At 42.3% G+C, this 21,028-nt stretch overlaps 1 protein-coding gene and 1 long non-coding RNA gene across 3 annotated transcripts in view; one reads left to right on the top strand and one right to left on the bottom strand.

Moving 5' to 3' along the window:
- Positions 1 to 19,478, top strand: part of ASB18 (ankyrin repeat and SOCS box containing 18) — a 37,934-nt gene extending 18,456 nt beyond the window's left edge. Inside the window, exons 3-5 of the mRNA XM_029068671.2 lie at positions 8,455 to 8,959; positions 16,213 to 16,326; positions 18,963 to 19,478. Of these exons, the coding sequence (XP_028924504.1) occupies positions 8,455 to 8,959; positions 16,213 to 16,326; positions 18,963 to 19,148 (805 nt within the window). The 3' untranslated portion in view covers positions 19,149 to 19,478. The remainder of the gene's footprint in view (positions 1 to 8,454; positions 8,960 to 16,212; positions 16,327 to 18,962) is intronic.
- LOC114813207 overlaps positions 1 to 19,670 on the bottom strand; it is a 141,203-nt gene extending 121,533 nt beyond the window's left edge. For both annotated transcript variants that reach the window (XR_003760866.2, XR_003760865.2), the window contains exon 1: positions 19,477 to 19,670. This is a non-coding gene — a long non-coding RNA (uncharacterized LOC114813207). The remainder of the gene's footprint in view (positions 1 to 19,476) is intronic.
- Between the last annotated feature and the right edge of the window lie 1,358 nt (positions 19,671 to 21,028).

The following is a 21,028-nucleotide window of genomic DNA, read 5'->3' as shown; positions in this document are numbered from 1 at the left end:
AGGTGAGAGGAGTCCAAATTCACTACACTTTTTCTTTTCCACTAAGGCTCGTGTGATTAGAATAAAGATGAGGTGATGTCACTTTCCAGTTATTCTAATAAACATCATCTTTGAGTTTTTTCCTAACAGTGTCAACAGTACTAGGAGCAGTGGCTCACGTTATGAAAGTACTTAAATTATCTTTTCAAAATTATGAGCAATTCTTTCCTAGTCCAGATCTAGTTGGAGAAAATTTGGGGTAGCATTTAACCATGAATTGATTCTACTGGACTAAGGAGGTGAATTATAGTTTATGAAAGTAACAGATGTGACCTAGCCTTAACCTAGGCAGAGACAAGGTAATCAGTTTCACAGTCCTAACTCTTTAGGCCTGAGCTTCCACATTAGTAAAATAAAGTAACCACATATCAAACTGACTTGGGGCAGGGAGAAATATTTGCTAAATAGAGGGTGTGCCAAATATAAATCAATGCTAAGGAGATTCCTGAAAAAGTAAATGACTTAGCATTTAAACAGCAAATGAATATGTCCCCATTAGATTCCACCGTGGGCTATTTCCAAAGGATATTTTGGGGTAAAAGGGATTTTTTTTAAAAAAAAAGGGGGGGTGGGGGTGAGGGAGTAAGAAGAGGGGAGGAGTGACTTTGTGAAGCTTTAAGTGCATTTTCTCTTTTTTCATCCTAAGAAAAAATAAAGCAGTCAGGCAATTTTAGAATGAGGTGACTGCCACTCCAGAAGAGGAATAAAGGTCAAAAGGAGAGGAGTTCTTAAAAATTGGTTCCTGCTTTCATGTATATGCCATCTGCGAATCTTCAGGGAAGTTACCACGCCCAATGGCTACTGACAACATGAGAACACAAGCAAGGCCATAACTAGGCCAGGTTAATGGTCCATCCAGCCTGAGGTCTTGTCTGACAGGGACTTTGAAAGATATTTGGAGGAACAGGAATGATTGATGTTCTCAGACATCCATCTTCATGTTTTGGAATGGATTTTCTCTTGTTTGTCCTTACACACACATACACACACACACACACACACACTCATGCCTTCAATAAACTAGCAACCAAGATTAAAATATTTCCCCAAGATGGGAACCATAAGCTAGCTTAAACTTTAACTATGCTGAGCTTGATGAATATCCTGCTAGGATTTTTCCAAAACAGAGTAAAAATGCTGAACCACAGCATAATATTTAATTTAAAGGTCAAAGTATTTGAAGCTTCTTGTACTTTTCCAAATCTATTCCTGCCCTCACCACCCTATCATGCCAATCATAGGTAATCTGTTCTTTCAAAGCAATTTCAGTTAACTCTTTTTTCATGGTGTTTTTTTAAAAAAACAAAAACAAAACAATTCAAATCCTTTCCAAGTGAAAGAAAAATAATTACACACATTTGTGTAATTAAAGGTGGGGGGGTAACTATTAAGAAAAAAAGAAAAAACCTTGAGGGAATCCAACCTGAAGAACAAACCGAAAGTCTAATTTATCCTACCAAATATCCATGGGATTATCATAAACCATTCCTCTCCACCTTCAAACCCAACTCTGGTAACAAAGGGCAAAGAGAGAACTACATAGCTTTAAAAAAAAAATCCTTCCCCAGAGGGAGACATGGAAAGACATCTAGAATTACACCCAGGCAAGGCCCCCCATTATCAAATACCCTGCAGTTATCCCAAAACTTTCCACATTTCACTTGAAACTCACAGACTCTCACACTCTGAAACCTTTCGGCAAATCACTGGAAGCCACTTGGACAGTTGTACTCCTCTTTTCATGAACTATATGTTTTGTCACCCTATCACTTATGCAACTGTATCAACCTCAAGGAGAAAAAGTAGCAGTAATATTGATTTAATTGGAGTGGCTTATCACATTCATTTACTTACGCTGAAAAACACTGATGAGACCTGTTTATCTTTAATGCCCTTCTGTTTGTCAAAAGAGATTTGGAGCTGCAAACATCATATTGGGAAGACAGAAGACATCATCTTTGTCGTCCAAGAATTTGACACAATGTCTATGTCTTGCACTTCTTGCTTTAAATATTTCCAGGATATTCCAACAGTGGGACGGGTAAACCAAATCACTTTCTGGCAGGACTTACTACAACCTGCCTCATGACATCTGAGCTTTTGCCACATCCAGGAATAGAATGAAGTTGGTAAAGATGGTCATCTAGAAAGGGCACCATAATGGTAGCTATCCATGCCTCTAGTCTCTGTTCTGAATCCCCTTCTTTTCTAAATTCATGCTCACTCCTTTGGGGAGATCATCCACATGATTGATTCAGCTACCACCTGTATGAGGATGACTCCTAAATCTATCTTGCTAGCTCTGACCTCTCTCCTCCTCTACAATCTCATATCTTCTCCTGACTCTTACACAACTCCAAAGGACTGTCTCACCGATATCTCAATATGTCTAAAAAGGAACTCATCTACCCTCTCAAGTCATCTCCTCCACTTAACTTTCCCATCACCTATCACCATCTTCCCTGCCTCTGATACCTTTAGCCTTGGCATTATCCTCGTCTCCTCCCTTTCTTTCAGCCCTCATTTTTGTTCTATCACCAAATCCCCTCAGGTTCTTATTCTACATTTCCAGAATCCATCCAAATGGCCACCATGCAGGTCCAACCACTTATTATATCTCAGTTTGACTGCTGCCTAAGCCTCTTCACTGAACCCGCTACTCTTCTCTCCAGTCCATTCTCCATGCTGCTTCACATATTTTTTTCAAGTTTCTTTCTGTATACAACTCTGCACTCTCAAAAACTTCCAATGATTACTCATTCATCTCTGAATTAAGTAGAAGCTCCTGACCATTGGCTCCAAACACTCCATCAGTTTTTTCCCCTCCTGTTTATCCACCCTTCTCCCACTACACTTCAGTTCACCCTTTTGTTCTTCTCAAGCTAACCTACTTACTGTGCTTCATCCTTGTCTCCCCCACCACTTGCTGCTTGCTCATGTCCACCTCTTGCCTGGAATTCCCTCTCCCTTCATACTTGATAATCCACATCTCTGACCATCCCTGGAACTCCGTTTCTGGCTAGTAATAGGTCTACTAACTCTGTTGTATTGTACTCTCCTAAGCTTTTAGTGCAGTGCTCAGTAAATACCACTGATGATGATGATGAAATCACATCTGCTCCAGGAGGTCTTCTATGCCTAATATCTCACCTGCCACCTTATGTCTCCCCCTCAATTACCAACTGCCATTTTTATGGTATCTGTTAATTACTTACTATGTGCCAAGAACTCTTCTCAACACTGGGGTAGATACAAGTTAATCAGGTTGGACACAGTCTCTGTAACACATGGGATTCACAGTCTAAGTAGAAGGAAGATCATTTGAATTTCTGTTTTAAAGTTGAGAAAACTAAGGTACAAAGAAGTTAAGTGACTTGCCCAAGATCACACAGCAGATAAGTAGCAGATCTGGGACTAGCACCTAGGACCTCTGATTCCCAGGCCCATGGTCTTTCCAAAAGACCAACCTGCTTCTCCTATGTTAAAGTGTAACATCCTTGAGGGAAAGGATCATTTCTATTAATGCTTTTATACTCTGCCAAAGGCTTAGTACAGTACTCTGCACACAGGCAAACACTACTGACTGATTCTTCCATGGGATGGGAGACTGAACACTGGAATGAATGGCAATTTGTCTGATACAGTAATAATGTTTCTTACACTCAGTCCCAGTTCTTTCCATAAAGGTCTTATTTATGCAATTCATTTTCACCTCTGAATCCACTACATATCCAGCTCCAGCAGTTTGTGGCACTCAGAGAAGGACATAATCTTCAGGCTATATCAAGTTTATGGAAATTTCCAGCAACCTCTGTAAGTGGCAATCATAGATGTCACTGTTATTCTCTCGCACTATGGCTGCCTCGGTCAAATTACACAATCTTGACCCCATAGTCTTGCAGGAAGGTAGTGGAAGAATGGGAATGTTGACTGGAAAAAGAATAAGGTACATGGGGAGGCACATGAGCTCTGCGCGCTAAAAAGCATGTACCTTTTGCTGAGCTTATAGGAGGGGCCATATGGTCCTACATGTCAATCACCTCTTTATATATCAAAGTGGCCTCATTTTTGTAAACATAGAACCACGTTGCTGACAGACATTCAGACTTTCAGACCCAGTGAACTCAACTCTTTCAAACATCTTTGCCTTTAGCTCCCCAGGTTGTATCTGTGTAATTTAATATCTTCTTCACCAAATAAATCCACCTGCACAGTCTGAAGAACTAGATCCTTTTGACCCTCCCAAAACCCATCAGCTTGGTCCAGACAAGTGTTCCATAAATCCTAAAAATCCTAAACTTAGTCATTAGAGAGTTGAGCAGCTATAGCACCTTGCCTACTTAGCAAGTTACATTAACTGTCCCTCACCACCTTTCTAGGTCTTTTTCACCCATGAAACAAAACAAAACAAAAACACACACCCAACAATCCCTTTCTCCCTATAGAAATCCCCTGAGAAGACCAGAGGGTAAGGGAAGCAGCATGGCTTAGTGGATATAGCACAGGCCCGGGAGTCAGAAGGACCTGGGTTCTAATCCTGGCTCTGCCACATGTCTGTGTGACCTTGGGCAAGTCACTTCACTGGGCCTCACTTACCACATCTGTGAAAGGGGGATTTCACAGTGAGAGCCTCATGTGGGACAGGCAATGTGTCCAGCCTAATTAACTACCCCAATGCTTGGCATAGAGTAAATTCTTAATAAATATCATAATAATAATTATTATTAGGTAGCCTTAAACCAGAACAGAGATTAAGTACTGCCGCTACTATGAATGCCGGTTAACCTCATAATTTTTCCATGCCTAGTAGTGAATCCAAAATTGCTTTCAGAGGTCTTCTTCCAAAGTGGTATAATTGTCTGGATTTGGCCCGGATAGGGAAAAAAGGAATGGCAGGCAGAGAGGTTGAAAAGCAGTGAGGTAATTTGCCATGTTGTTTCCAAACAAACCCAGCTAAGCCAATACGGTATCTGTTTAAATGTAGGTTTTACAGGCTGGACAAATTTTACAGGCTGGACAAATAGTCACTTTGACATTTTCAGAGGGAGAGATAGTCTCAGTTCCCAACAGCTTCAGCTTATACGTGGTCTGGACTCCATTGCCTTCTGCCTGTCTCATAGGATAGCATGGAGCCTGCTCACAGACCCTTGCCCCAAGGCAGAGGTGCCAAGTAGAAGCTGGGTCACCCAGATGGTAGGCCACAGACACCAGGTGACATCTTCCCCACAGGAAGTCCCCCCCATGTCAACTCTGCCACATATATTCCCTGACACTTGTTCTTATTGCTAACATGCTAATCAGGTTAATGGAAGGCACTAGAGAGATTTCAGACTTTGGTGGGGGAGGGGACACCTTTTTTTCTTTTTTTAAATTCAGGGGTGACACCCTGATTGGACAAATTTTAATGTTTGGATTATCGAGTCTTGATGAGAAATAGAAGGCACTTCCAGGCAGTGAAATCAGTGGTTTCGTCTGATCACACTCCAGCAAGGTATCAACATTTTTTATGCTTGTGAGCTTTCCAAATAGGTTCACAGGTAGTTTTTTCAAATAATAATAATAATAAAAAATGTTGAAGACTGATAACTTTCTCTTCTTGTCAAGGCAGATGCAAAGCATCATTCTTCCCCATTTAACGGAAGACTGGGGTTTAGTGATAGTACAAACATAGTGATAGATCTCCAGCAGATAAGGGGAAAAAAATCGAAATCCAGATCTTTAATTCCGACTCTTCTCTAAAAGAAGCAAACCAATAACTCGCTGACTAAGATTTACATTCTCTTCATGGCTAATGATTGCCCTGAGAAACAGTACCACCAACTTCAAAAAACATAACATTTGTGAGGATGTTTTACCTACTATGACAAACTTTCCCAGACATTGTCAGAATAACACTGGAAAATGAATGTATGGTCCCAGTTTGAAAAAAAAATTAAGACATTTTAAAGTAAATATATTGTAAGGTCACTGTGGGCAGAGACTGTATCTACCAACTTTGTGTTACTCTCCCAAGTGCTTGTGCTCTGTCCACAGTAAATACAATTTTTTTTTTGGTCTCAGTCATCTGAGACCCACTGAGCTAAGAATAGGAAAGGAACATAGGAAAAACTAAAGCAAACATCAGTATCCAGGTTAAAACATCCTCTAGGCTGTAAGCTCATTGTGGGCAGGGAACTTGTATTTATTATTATATTGTACTCTCTCAAGCACTTAGTACAGTGCTTTGCACACGGTAAGTGCTCAATGCAATTGAATGAATTTTAGAAGGTCTACACAGAACATGCTTAAACTGTGAAAAAATGGTAGGTTGTAAACAACCTAAAACCCAGTCTGTGAAAAGTTGTTTTTTTTTTTAAATGAATTTTTCCAATAAAATTAAACAGTTAAAACTTCATTTCAAAGTATCTCCAAGTCAGTATCACCAGGCTTATTGCTACAACCTCTCTCCAAATGCTATGCCCCTTCCCCCACCAAAAAATACACTATGTAGTAAACTTAAAAGTAGCGGTCTGTGGAAAACTTTTGATTGCAACCAAATTTTTCAGGTCTCTCCAGCAAGTAGAGAATTAAAGCTTTCTTTCAAAAGTGTCAGAGTATGTGGGTGCAGCTTCACCTCAAAATGACAGGTAACCCCGAGGCTTAGAGTCCTATATGTAGGTCACCAGCATTAAATGGCCATACAGTAGTCTTGTTAGGAACCTAGTGAGGCCTTACCTAATCAAGGACTTTGTGCTTTTATCCTTAAAGCAAATTGGCAGCCACCATGATGCCGGATAGCCTTTGAGGACATCTCCCAGTGGGCCCATGTCAGTTCAAATGAGCGATGAACAAAGTCCATCTAAAATAACCCAAAATTGTGACTGAACAAGGACAGTGGTTGCTCGTCCCCTCCCCGGGTAGCAACTTATTAAATTCGATGTTATCCCAGGAATATCGGAAGCATCTGCAAATGAGAAGCTTGGAAGTCAGGATAATCCTTGCCAAAACCCTCAAGAAATCCCAAGGAGACTTCCAGGTTAGCACTGTAGGCTTTGAAATATAATCAAATCATAGCATTATGTCATTTGAATCCTATAGCTATTTAAAAATAAATGCTCAAATGTCAATTAATAATAATAATAATGTTGGTATTTGTTAAGCGCTTACTATGTGCCGAGCACTGTTCTAAGAGCTGGGGTAGACAGAGGGGAATCAGGTTGTCCCACGTGGGGCTCACAGTCTTAATCCCCATTTTACAGATGAGGTAACTGAGGCACAGAGAAGTGAAGTGACTTGCCCACAGTCACACAGCTGACAAGTGGCAGAGCCAGGGATTTGAACCCATGACCTCTGACTCCAAAGCCCGGGCTCTTTCCACTGAGCCACGCTGTCAATTCTCAATTAACTTCACTGCCACCTAAAGTTATCTCCTGTCTTCTCTAAATTCCATAGTATATTTATCTGGTGTAAATTTTAAAATCCAGCAGTATTACTAATGTCTTCCCATATTGAGTTTTGATCTTAAAACATTATTTAATAGTAAATGTCATAATCCTAAACCCCTTTGTTTTTTTAAATTAATTTAAAATAGTGATATTTGTTAAGTGCTTACCATTAATCATATTTATTGAAAGCTTACACTGTTCTGTTTGGGTGAGTTCAATATAAACAGAGACATGATATGCACCAACCACTATACTGAGCAGTGCAATAAGGGCACAGGTCCTATCCCACACAGGATCCAGATTCTAAGGGATAAGGGGAGTAAATATTTAATCTCTGTATCAACAGATGAGGAAACCGAGGTAGAGAGAAGTTAAATGACTTTTTTAAATGGTATTTAAGTGCTTACTATAATAATAATTATGGTATTTGTTAAGCTCATACTATATGCCAAGCACTGTTCTAAGCACTGGGGTAGATACAATCATATTGTCCCACGTGGGACTCACAGTCTTAATCTCCATTTTACAGCTGAGGTAACAGGCACAGAGAAGTTAAGTGATTTGCCCGATGTTACACAGTTGAAAAGTGGCAAAAATGGGATTAGAACCCACAACCTCTGACTCTCAAGCCAAGGTTTTTTCCACTAAGCCACACTGTTCCAAGATAATCAGGTTAGACAACCCCTGTCTCAAGTAGAGCTCTCAGTCTGAGAAACTTGCCCAAGGCCACATAACAGACAAGTGGTGGAGCCAGGATTAGAATCCAGATGTCCTGACACCCAGGCCAGTGCTCTTTCCACTAAGCTAAACTGCTTCTATTATACAAGTGACATGTTAGTATTCACTATTAATTGTTTTTAAGAGTGTGTGCTCTTCCAGGATGAGGGCTACAGGTTAGAAGTAAAGGCAAGGAATAGTGAGGAATAAGTAGTGGGCCAATCTCTACAAGAAAAACCACACATTAGATGATTCCCCTGTTCTTCCTTCACAGCTGTGCCAAGATCCTGGTGAAATATGGTGCTTTAGTAGACCAACCGAGCGAGGAGACTCAGGAAACACCGCTCCACACAGCAGCTGAGCATGGCCTCCCTGATCATGTGTACCTGTACCTGAAGAATGGGGCAAGGGTGGACCCCAAGAATAGTCATAAAGAGACTCCTCTCAGTGTGGCCTGTGGGCAAGCCAAAAAGCTGGAGGACCAAGCTTGCTATTTACGGGTGTGCAAGTTACTGCTGCTCTATGGGGCAGATGTAAATAGCACAGATGAGGAAGACAAGAGCCCACTCCACAAAGCCAGCAAGAATGCCAACCATGGCTTGGTACAACTCCTGCTAAGGAACAAAGCTGACATCAATGCCATAGACTACAACGGAGCCTCCCCCATGGCTTGTGTCTTACAGAGTGCCTCCTTCAAGAGAGAACTCAAGCCCCATCAGACAGTGCAAATGCTCCTCAACCATGGTTCCCAGAAGATCTGGCCTGCAGCTTTTGAGAAGGTACAACAGGGGTAGCCTTTGAGGTGGATTCACTTTGATTTTAGCTGTGCTTGGTAGCTAGGAAATGAACACAGCATCCAAGAAGAATTTAAGGGAGCCATGTTAGATTCATTTCATTTGATCAAATTGTTTCAACTGTAGAACTAGGGGTCCAGGTCTTTGCTAACAAAAATTAGACTTGTAAGCTCCTTGTGAGCAGAGAATGTGTCTACCAACTCTGTTGTACCCTCCCACGCGCTTAGTACAGTGAGCTCCATAAATAGGATTGATTGACGACTTATGATACCCCAAGAAACATAAAACCCATTCTGTTTTCAGATCCAGTCTTTTGAATTGGGATATTAATAATTTTAACTATTTTTAATTATTTAAGTGAGGTTATTAAATAATTTCTCAGATGTAAATAGTTCACTTTCCATTGTAGACAATTACAATCTTCAGGCAAGTCGTGCACTTGGGTTCTTTGGATAGTATAAGTGACTTTAACTAAGGGAATTATTGACCCAGGACAAATCCTGAACCAAATTAGAAATCTCAAGTCTCTTGCATAGCTCTGCTACTTTATACCCCTCATCACTTCATCTTCAGAGACTAAAATGGGTCCATGGCTCACTTGATCCTCAAGGGGATTTGAGATCCCTATGAATTGAGCCGAGTCCCTTCATGCAATATTCTCCAAAGGGCCTAGAGAAAGAAATATCTAGAGCCAGAAGGGACACAGGGAGATGGCAGCTGACTTTTACAAGGATGCAATTTCTAAGAATGAAGAGATTGGGGAAGTTTCCCAGTTATGATAGCTTTGATTTCCACTTTTACCTGTGTATAGACCAGTCATGAATGCAAGGGAATCAGCATTCTCTCCACTAATGTTGTGGAACGATATGATCACCAAATGTTAAGAGGCATGTGACCATTACCTGGGCCCTTCCGTAAATGAAGATTGGTGGGACACCTGAATTTCACTCAGTACAATCTGAGGCTGCAGCCAGACAAGAATATAAAATCCCATTTAGGGCATCAGCACAAAGCATCACTGGCATTTTTGGAAAGTCACCAAGACAAGCCACACTTCACTTGGCCTCTACAGCTCTCCTTTGCTTTAGCCCAGTCTCAAAGTCAGTCAATCATATTCATTGAGCACTTAGTGTGCAGAGCACTGTACTAAGTGCCTGGGAGAGTACAATAGAACAATATAACAAACATTCACTGCCCACAATGAGCAAACAGTCTAGAGGGGGAGACAGCCATTAATATAAATGTTACAGACTATGTATGTAAGTGCTGTGGGGCAGGGGGGAATGAGTAAAGACAGCAAGTCAGGGTGACAAACAAGGGAGTGGGAAAAGAGGAAAGGAGGACTTAGGGAAGGCCCCTTAAAGGAGATGTGCTTTCAATAAGGCTTTGAAGGGGGATAGAAAAGGGAGACAATTGCTGTCTCAGAGGGGTGAGTTTCTGACCCTTGGCCTTGACTCTTCAAACTCCTCACTATTGGCTTCAAATATGTCCATCATCTTGCCCCCTCCTACCTCACCTCCCTCTCTCCTTCTACAGCCCACCCCGTAATGTCCACTCTTCTGCCGCTAACCTCCTCACTGTGCCTTGTTCTCACCTGTCCCACCGTGGACTCCTGGCCCACGTCCTGCCACTGACCTGGAATGCCCTCCCTCCTCACATCTGCCAAACTAACTCTCTTCCCCTCTTCAAAGCCCTACTGAGAGCTCACCTACTCCAGGAGGCCTTCCCAGACTGAGCCCTCCCTTTCCCTCTGCTACTCCTCCCCTCCCCCTTGCCCCTTCTCCCTCTGCTCTACCCTCTTCCACTCCCCACAGCACTTGTGCATATTTGTATATATTATTTATTACTCTATTTTATTAATGATGTGTATATATATCTATGATTCTATTTACTTTGATGGCATTGATGACTGTTTTGTTGTGTCTCCTCCTTTTAGACTGTGAGCCCGTTGTTGGGCAGGGATTGTCTCTCTCTGTTGCCAAATTGTACATTCCAAGTACTTAGTACAGTGCTCTGCACACAGTAAGTACTCAATAAATACAATTGAATGAATGAATGAATGTCAAGCATGGGTTGTTTGATACTCTAGGTCAGTCAGAGATGACAAGTGCTGACATTGCAACAGGGCCTCCCTACTGTCAGACTCAGATTTGAACACTGCCCTGATGGCTGTGACCCATGGGGGCTGAGAAGCAGCTTGGCCTAGTGGAGAGAGTACAGGCCTGAGAATCAGAGCACCTGGGTCTGTTCATGAAAGAACCAGAGACGGAGGCCATGGGGACCACGATCCCCTGGTTTGCCCTGATCAAGGGCAAAGACCTGATTTTACTGTCCGACATAATAGCAACTGGCAATTCTGAATACTCTTAACCACCGTGCATAGCCCCAAATGATGCAATATTTTTGAGCTGTATCCCACTCCTCCCAGAATCCCTGACAGGATTCCAAGAAGTTGGGACTCACCAGGTCAAAATAAATAAATAAAAGATATAGTAGCAGCCAGTTTCCATAGCCCCTCCAGATGCAACACCACAGCACACTAAAGAATCCCCATGTCACTTATGCCACAAAGGATACACCGTGAACAGGATTCAGGCTCCGTAGCAAGGCATGCACAGAGGAACAATAGAACATGCTGTCCGTGGGCAACAACCATACTTTAAATAGATTTAAAGAGACACCCACGGCGCTCAGAATTACCGAGGCAAAGGTTTCACAGCCAGCTTGTGATATAAATCACAGTCACCCCATCCCCAGACAAAGGCGAGATCACTGTGGCATGAGGACATTAAACAACCATTGGAGCAACTCGTAGTGTTCTACTGGCAAAAATCAAAGCAGTGTCACCAGTTCTGCAGATGAGCATGTCGACAGTGCCAGGTCTCTCTGCCTGGGTGACCATTAACTAGTTAATTCTACTTGCCAGGGTGGAGCTACAGAAGGTGCAGGTGGCACCCCTGCAACAGGGCTGGTACAGGCCTCTCAGAAGCATGGGATATTGCATTAGTCACAGAAAATTCACCAGGTCCCAAAGAAGCAGGAAGGAATAGAAATAGGGTTACTGCTGAAAAGGGGCTACCACTGTTTATATCAAGAGGAGCACTGAAGTTAGGAGAGAGTGACAAAGTTTCCTTATAAATTTTGAGCCTTGGCTTTCATTCCTCTTAGCTGGAGTGGTAAGGCAGAACTGGACCCACAGATAGACAGACACTTGCATCTTTGAGCCTTTTCCTTTGGGAGCTACTTGGGATCAAATGCATAGGTCTCCTGGATTTTTTTTAGGGTATTTGTTAAGCACTTACTATGGGCCAAGCCTTGTTCTAAGCACTGGGTTGCGTTGTTCCCCATGATGTAACATCACCCACTTTGATTCCAAAATCACTTCCCAGTTAGAGTCAATTTTTCATTCAGGATGCAATTGCCATTTCCTTTGAGGTTTCTTCCCCCCTTCCCACTTTAAGTCATCCCAGAGAGGGAACAAGTGTGAGGTTATTTCTGTAGATTGGTTTACCAGGAAAAAAATAAAAACATTGTGGAATTCTAACCTGGAGTATGGAGGTAGTGGAGACTCTTAAGGTCCATCCAAATCCTTGACCTAAACTCACTTTTTATATCCTGGGTGGGGTCTAAAAAAAATGTGAATTTTTTAAAAAGGGATCTTCACCATAGAATCTGATATCTAAAAGGGAGGGAGAGACTGGGAAAAGGTTAAGTAGGCTATAGCAAAGATGAAGTTGTGGTTATCAGGATGACCTGATTCTCTCGGGTATGTGAGGAAGAGGAGAAGTGTACAAACCACAAACATCAAGCTCCTGTTTTTCTTGTTTTATTCCTCCATCCACATACAATGTGCCTGTGTGATTTTTTTCCCTTAATTTTCTTTCCACCGCCTCATTAGCCGATGAGAGTGTGTGTGGACGCTAATGACATCAGCGTGTCAGAATAATGTGGCAGCAGCTTCTCAGCAGATAGCAACGAGGCAGTGAAATTTTAAAACTATGTTGGCATAAAAATAATGAAGGCAGCCAGCTGCCTGGCAAATATAAGGGGTTCAGTGCTGCAGGATCGGGGGTGGGGAGTTGTGGGGGAAAGTGTGTCTGTGTGTGGGTGTGTGTATGTGTGGCACGTGTAGAGGTAGGGTGCCCCAGAGAGGTGGAACAGTGGAGACAGAAAATGAATTCCTGAAGACAGGCAATAAGACTTGTCACAGTCGGCAGACCCAGAAAAGAGAGGAAAAAAAAGTATGTTTTGCTTCGAATAGATTTATTGTCACCGAGGAACACAACTGTTCTATAGGAATTCTGAACAGCATGAGGTCATTAAGAAATGTTTAGGTTTTTTTTTTAAGAGACAGAAGCAAGAGGATCAGTATGGGAGATGTTGGAGAAGTCCTCTGGGCAAGGGACAGAGCATAGCTTGTGGGGTCTGAGAAGGCTCAGTCCTCCTACAAAGCATTGACTGTTTCAGTGCTAGTTTCCACAGATGTTCCAATAAAAGACAGAAAAACCTTTGTTGCCTGGTTTATTACCTGAAGATGAAGGTATTGTTTCTTAGAATGTTGATTTCTCCTATTTAGAGAAAATGGCAGCTTTGCCAGGTTCCCTTTGAAACTTTGAAATGGATGAAATTTTAAGTTGTCAGTGATATGAATGCTGCGGATGGGGTGGTGAGTTCTGAAAGTTCATCCATGACCCAGCTCTATAGTTGTGGCCCTGGAATTCCATAAACATGTGGTACTGAGAGAGGGCCAAGATGCATTCTTTTTGTCCTCAAAAGTTCCTTGAAGTTCTGAGAAGAATGTGGCAATTTGATTAGGAAAGCTATGATCCTTTCTTTCAACTGATCTCCAAATAACTTGGCTGAGAAGGTGGATGACTTGAAAGAAAAAAAGCTACAGAAATGGGAGTTTGAACTCAGTCCCTCTAGTGATGTGTCAATTATTTAATTCACCAAATTAGATAAAAAGGACAAATGGTTAGCACCCATTAGGCCTCAGAGTATAGAGGTTTCAGCAGTGTTTAGTTGCTGGATGTTAGTTACACACATTTATTTATCTAGAGAAGTAGCATGGCCTAGAGAAAGGAGCATGAGCTTGGGAGTCAGGAGACCTGGGTTCTGATCTCAGTTCTGCCACTTGCCTGCTCTGTGACTTCAGGCAAGTCACTTAGATAAAAGAACAGCCACAGAGAAATTAAATGGGGATTAAATACAGTTCTCCTTCCTCCTTAGACTGTCAGCCCTATACAGAACAAGGATTGTGCTGGACCTAATTATAACTACCCAAAGGTTTGGCACACAGTAAGGGATTAACAAATACCACGGTTATTATTATATACAGAAAGTGACTTCCACTGCTTACTGTGGGCAATGTAAACCAAATGTAAAGATCAAATTACATCAATTTTTATTTACCACATGCTTAGAAAATTGAGACAAATCACCCAATAAGTTGTCCCTTTCATTGCCTTGTTAAAAATTCACTGGACAAGGATGGGTCTTCCCAATCTTTTAGAAGGCATTAAACCTACCATAGGTGTTCAGAAACATTAAATAATGTAAAGGTTCCAGAGAGATCTTTTTAAAGGCACCAATCAATAATATTAACTGAATGTCTATGTGCACACAATAGCAAGTACAAATAATACTATTTGTGTGCCAAGAACTACACTAAGCACTGGGGCAGATGCAACAACATCAGGTCAGACACAGTCCCTGACCTAAATGGGGCAAGAGGGAACAGGAATCCCCATTTTAGAGATGAGAAAACAGGCATAGAGAAGTGAAGGGACTTGCCTAAGGTCACGCAGCATCTAAGTGGCAGAGTGGGGATTAGAAGTCAAGTCCTCTGATTCCCAGACCTGTGCTCTGGACCTTGCCTCCTAGTGGGGAACATTACAAACATTAAAATATATTACAGATAGAAGTACTAGAGAATATAAAGATATGTACATAAATATTAAAGGAAAGGGGATGAGGTGGATGACGTGGCAAGTACCCAAGTGCTTAGGTGATGCTGAAGTGTCAATTGGCAGAGACAAAGTGTGGAGGGGTGAAAGTTTAATCAGAGAAGGCCTTTTGGAGGAAATGTGATTTCAGAAGGGTCTTAAACTGGAGAGATGTGTGCCAGATATGAAGGGGGAGAGAGTTACTGGCAGAAGAGAATAAGAAATAAGTTGGTGCCCATCCACTCCTGTAAACAGAAGCTCTTTACCATCGGCTTTAAAGCACTCAGCTTTCCCCCTCCTACTTTACCTCACTGATCTACTATAACCCAGCCTGCATACTTTGATCCTTTAATGCCAACCCACTCACTGTAGCTCAGTCTCGTCTATTTTGCCACCAACCTCTCACCCATGTCCTGCCTCTGTCCTGGAACGCCCTCCCTCTTCATAGACGACAGACAATTACTCTCCCCACTTTCAAAGCCTTACTGAAGGCACATCTCCTCCTAGAGGCCTTCCCTCATTAAGCCCTCATTTCTTCTTCTCCCACTCCCTTCTGTGCCACTCTGATTTGCTCCCTTTATTCACCCTTTCTTCAGACTCAAAGCGCAATCTATTCAGTTATATTAATGTCTGTCTCCCTCTCTAGACTGTAAACTGGTTTGGGGAAGCAAATGTGTATGTTATATTGTTGTATTGTAGTCCCCTAAGCACTTGGACAGTGCTCTATACAGTAAGTGCTCAATACATGTGATTGATTGACAAGAGATGAACTTGGGGCACAGTGAGTAGATTAGTTTGAGAGGAATTGACCATGCAAGCTGGAGTGTAGTGTGAGAGGCACAGGGATAAGTAGTGGGCAGGGGGAGGGGGGAAGCTGATGAAGTGCTTTAAAGTCAAGAGTTTCTGCTGCAGAGAGGAATGAGCAACCTTGGAAAGCTTTTAAAGAATGGGCATATGTGCACAAAATGACATAGAAAGGTGTTTCAAGAAACGGGAGTGAAGAGGTTGAGATTAGCAAGGAGGCAGAGGTAATAAATATTCAGTCTGTCCCCTGACAACAATGGCAACTGTTTGGATGGAGAGCAAAGGGTGGACTCCGGGAATTATTGTGGAGAAAGAACAAATAGGATTTGTCAACAAGCTGAATAAGAGGGGAGTAAACGATACAAGCTTGAAGGATATTGGTGGTATTAACCATGATGGGAAATGTTGGGTGGAGAAAAGGATTCAAAAGGACTGGTCCCCCCAGTACAGTACAGTTAAAACCAGTCTCTTGAATTTTTCCACAACTAGGTGCTGAAGTTGTGTGCCTCTACACCGGAAGTCATTGAAATCCTATTCAATTCCTACTCTCAAAACTGTGTATCAGAGAAATGGAGAGCGGCCATTCCTAAAGAAATATTTCAGGTAAGCTGGACCAGGACCCTCCACAATCTATTTAAATAGTCTCCTCCTTCCCCTGCCATCCAACCCTGTTTTTACCACTGCTGCCTAACTGTTCTGGGGTAAAATTATCCCTGCAATGATGATGTTTCACAAAAATTGGGCACACATGATTCACAGCCCATTGACTGCCATCACCCAAAGCCCACTGAGTTGCCAGCAGGACTTTGATTTTCATGAAACATTTTACAGGATATAAATTCCAAAAATGAAATAAGATATGAATAACCCTATGAGAATGGAAGAGGAAGGAAGGAGGGATGTGGGTTACTTATGCTTTTCTTTTCCCACCTTCTTCAACCAGTTTACCAGAAATTCTTATTCAGGCTTGTAACATCGTCACAAAGTAAGTGAAGGTCAGATTATTTCTTCACTGATGAAATAAGATTAAGTCACAGAAAAGTAGTGACTTTACTCCATCTCCTCCAGTAAATTATTCAGAGAGCCTGTTCATTTCTCTGGGACAAAAACCGCTACCTTAAACCATTTATAAAACAGTCCTCAGCTTATAAATGGAGTGATTTCACTCCTTCAATGTGTAACCCTTTGAAAGTCTAGAAATTTACATGACAATGGTGGGAAGAGAGTCATTCTTTCCCTCCTGCTAGTTCACCATCTCATCCCTCTACACTGTAAGCTCATTGTAGGCAGGGAATGTGTCTGCTTATTGTTATACTGTACTCTCCCAAGTGCTTATTATTGCACCCAGTAGGCACTTCATAAATACGATTGAATGAATGAAATCCACTAGCATCTCCCCTGCTCCTCTCCAGTCCCTCCTTCCTACCTGTTCTTTGACTCTCCCACTCTTCCCAGCAGTATGCATCGGGACCCCATCCTTTCACACATTATCAAAATACTTACCCTCTCCTTTCTTCCATCACTGACCATCATCTTCAACTGTTCACTTTCCAATGGCTTCTTCCCCACTGCTTTCAAACATGCTCATGTGTCTCCCCTATTCTTAATGAAAAAAACCTCCCTTGGCTCCCTCTAGCTGTTGACCAGTCTCCCACCTGCTATTCTTCTCCAAAGTCCTTGAGTGAGTTACCTGTACTAGCTGCCTCAAATTACACACCTCCAATTCTCTTCTTGATCCTCCCGATCCCCTTCACTCCACAGAAACCATACTCCTCCTTCTTGCCAAATCCAGTAGCCTCTACTCCATCTTAAATCTTCAACCTCTCAGGTGCCTTTGACACTTTTGATTACCCCTTCTCCTGGAAATATTTTCCAAACTCGCTTCACTAACACTGTCCGCTCCTGGTTCTCCTCCTATCTCTCTGACCACTCATTCTCAGTCTATTTCACAGGTTCCTCCTCTGCCTTCCCACCCCCTAACTGTGGTCCCCTTCAATTCCCCATCTACCTGCAATCCTTTGGAGAACTCATTTGCTCCCATGGCTTCAACTACCACCTCTCCAGCCCTGACCTCTCTCCCTCTCTGCGATCTCACATTTCCTCCTACTTTCAAGAGATCTCTGGTTCAATGTCCTACTATCATCTCCAACTTAAAAATGTCCAAAACATAGCCCCTTATTTTCCCATTTGACCCTGACCCCTTCCTCACTTTCCCATCACCATAGACAGCATTACAGTTCTTCCAGTCTCACAAGCCTGTGACCTTGGCATTATCCTTGACACTTTTCTCTCATTCAACCCACATATTCAATCCATCACTAAATTGTGTCAGTTCTACCTTCAAAACCTCACTAAAATCCTCCCTTTCCTCTGTATCCAAACTGCTGCCACATTTAATCCAAACACTTATCCTATCCCATTTTGATTCCTGTAATCAGCCTCCTTACTGACCTGCCTGCCTCCTGTCTCTCCCCACTCTGAGCCATACTTCACTCTGCTTCCCACATGACTTTTTCACACAAACATTCAGGACATGTTTCCCCACTCCTCAAGCACCTCCAGTCACTGTCCATACACCTCAATATCTAAAGATATTCATGATCATCTGCTTTTAAGTACAATCACTTTGCCCCCTTTTATTTCACCTCATTACTCTCCTACTACAATTCAGTCTGCACACTTCACTCCTCTACTGCTAACTTATTCACTGTACCCCCCATCTTTGCCACCAACCTCTTCCCTACATCCTGCCTTTGGCCTGGAAGGCCTTCCATTTCACATCCAACAGACAATTACTTTCCCCACCTTACTGAAAGCATATCTCCTTCAAGAGGCCTTCCCTGACTAAGCCTTCACTCCCTCTTTTCCCCACCCCTTAATATCACCCTGACTTGCTCCCTTTATTCACCACCCACACAGCACTTATGTACATGACCATAATTTACATCGGTGTCTGTCTCCCCCCTCTAGGCTAGTAAGTTCATTTTGGGCAAGAACTGTGTTTATCATATTGTTGTGTTGTACTCTTACAGGCACTTAGTACAGTACCATGTGTACAGTAAGTGCTCAATAAATACAACTGAATGCTTAAAATTTATGCCATCACTTTGATATGTACCCCTGTACCCCTACTACCAATTTGTCAATGTCAGGGAAGAAAGTTGTCATTATTGCAGTCATTCCGCTCTCATTAATGCTGTTTGCTAAGTGTGCTTAGATACATTTACTCTTCTTTTCAGATGCACCTGTCCTTTTACCAGTCTTTGTTTACACTGTCTTGTACCACTCGAGGTCTACAACATTTATGCCGATGTGCCATTCGGAAACAGCTTGGTAGTAAATGTTACGATCTGATCCCTCTGTTACCAGTGCCTAAGTCTCTCCAAAACTTCTTACTATTGGAGCCAAAGGGGATAGTGTTTTGAAGAGTCACCAGAAATAAGTAGATTTAATACTTTCCCAGTAGAGCTAAAAAGCCTGCCTTGGTCTTCATGGTTAAGACTTTATTCCCCCTATTTCCTTAGACTTTGTATCTTGTGGTGTCTCCCAAACCAAAGCTAGCAGATGAAGCAGTAAGGAAACACTACACCAATTATCATTCAGAAGAAAAACCCCATCTAAAACCCCTAAAGACAGTGTGATTCCTAGATGGAACAGATTTCAGCAGTAAAGGAACCTCCAAGAACAAAACAGACAACCACAATCCCTTAAAGTGATCCCAATATTAAGGCTACATTCTAAAACTCAACTCACCCAAATATCACTGAAGTCAATCCAAGACCCACTTCCAAGAACATAAAAACGATTGCTATGTCCTACAGTGGCTGATCTCAGCCCAACACTGAGACCTCTCCCTTATTAATTAGACTGTTTCTCCTTTTCTAGCCAAGCATTTATACCCACCTCATTCTACCACACTACTCTCGCAGAAGAATCTTAGTGTACCTGCTGACTCCTTAGTGCCCCCAGCTGCTCATTAAATGCTCAATAGAAGCAAGACTTTCATTAAGAACACCTGATTATTCTGCCTGCAGCAAGATTAGATCCACATGCTTCAAATTTCCCCTGATCAAGTCAGGTCTAGACAACATAGACCTGTTTTAACTTCCCACCACCCAATTTCTGAATGACTTCAGATTCTTCCAAATGTGTTTCAGCTTCTTCACTCTGGGTTCGTTGTCAGTGTAAAAGACAAGTGGACCTTCTACAGTATCAGTATGGCACCAGACCAATGTCTCATCCAACACAGGACTCCATCTCCAACAGGGGCACTGTTTTGTGCCAGTGCATGACTTATTCCTGGGGAGTCACAGATCAAAGAGGCTCTCCCAGTGTTATACTGTTTCCACCAATTAGTGTTTCCAGGCTGAGGCTTGTCCCTGACTCATATTCCTGAATTCCAGGGGTGGTCAGGAGAGAAAAACTGCCCTAAAGTAAAGTAGGCTGGAGCAAGTCAATCAGGGCAGGCTCAGTCTAGAGGAATGAGCCATCATTCTAAGCAATCAATCAATCAGTGGTAATCGTTGTACTTCATGCCCCTATAGGAAGGGAAGAAAGAATAGGAGTAGTGCTGTACAAGCCATTAGCACTCTAAGCAATTCCTTTGCAGAGATTCTCACTGAAGCTCATCAATCAATCAATCAGTAGCCCTATTGAGGTCTTACTGGATGCAGAGCACTGTACTAAGTGTTTGGGAAAATAAAATAGAGTTGGTAGATGCGATCCCTGCCCATAAGGAGTTTACAGTCTACAGAACTCTCCACTAGTGTCCCCTCCTCACTCTTCCCCAGCTGAAACAGAAGAGCCATTTGGTCCCTCTCTGTTCCGTTTCCTCAGATAGTCAATTCCGCCCCTGGTGCAAGGAGGCAGTGTGGCCTCAAGGAAACAGTACAGACCTTGGAGTCAGAGGACCTAGGTTCTAATCCCTGCTCTGCCAATTGCTTTCTGTGTGACCTTGGACAAGCCACTTGACATCACTGTGCCTCAGTTTCCTCACTTAAAAAATGGCTGTTCTCCTTCCTAATTAAACTGCAAGCCTCATGCAGGATAGGGACTGTGTCTGACCTAATTGACCTGTACCTACCCCAGCACTTAGAACAGTGTTTGACACATAATTAGCACTTAACAAATACCACTGAAAAGAAAAAGGAGGAAGAGAGAGGCCCTAAAATGAGGATTTAGGCCAGGGGCTCTCAGTTCCCCTATGGAAGGGACAGCCCTATTTATTATTATTATTATTACTACTAATTGTATTTATTGAGCAGTAAGTGTACTAAGCACTGTACTAAGCACTTGGGAGAGTACA

Source organism: Ornithorhynchus anatinus, chromosome 7 (assembly GCF_004115215.2).
Source record: "Ornithorhynchus anatinus isolate Pmale09 chromosome 7, mOrnAna1.pri.v4, whole genome shotgun sequence".
In the NCBI taxonomy this organism is placed as follows: Eukaryota; Metazoa; Chordata; class Mammalia; order Monotremata; family Ornithorhynchidae; genus Ornithorhynchus; species Ornithorhynchus anatinus.
Note: the sequence above shows the minus strand (reverse complement) of the source record. Positions and strands in the feature narration are given on the sequence as shown.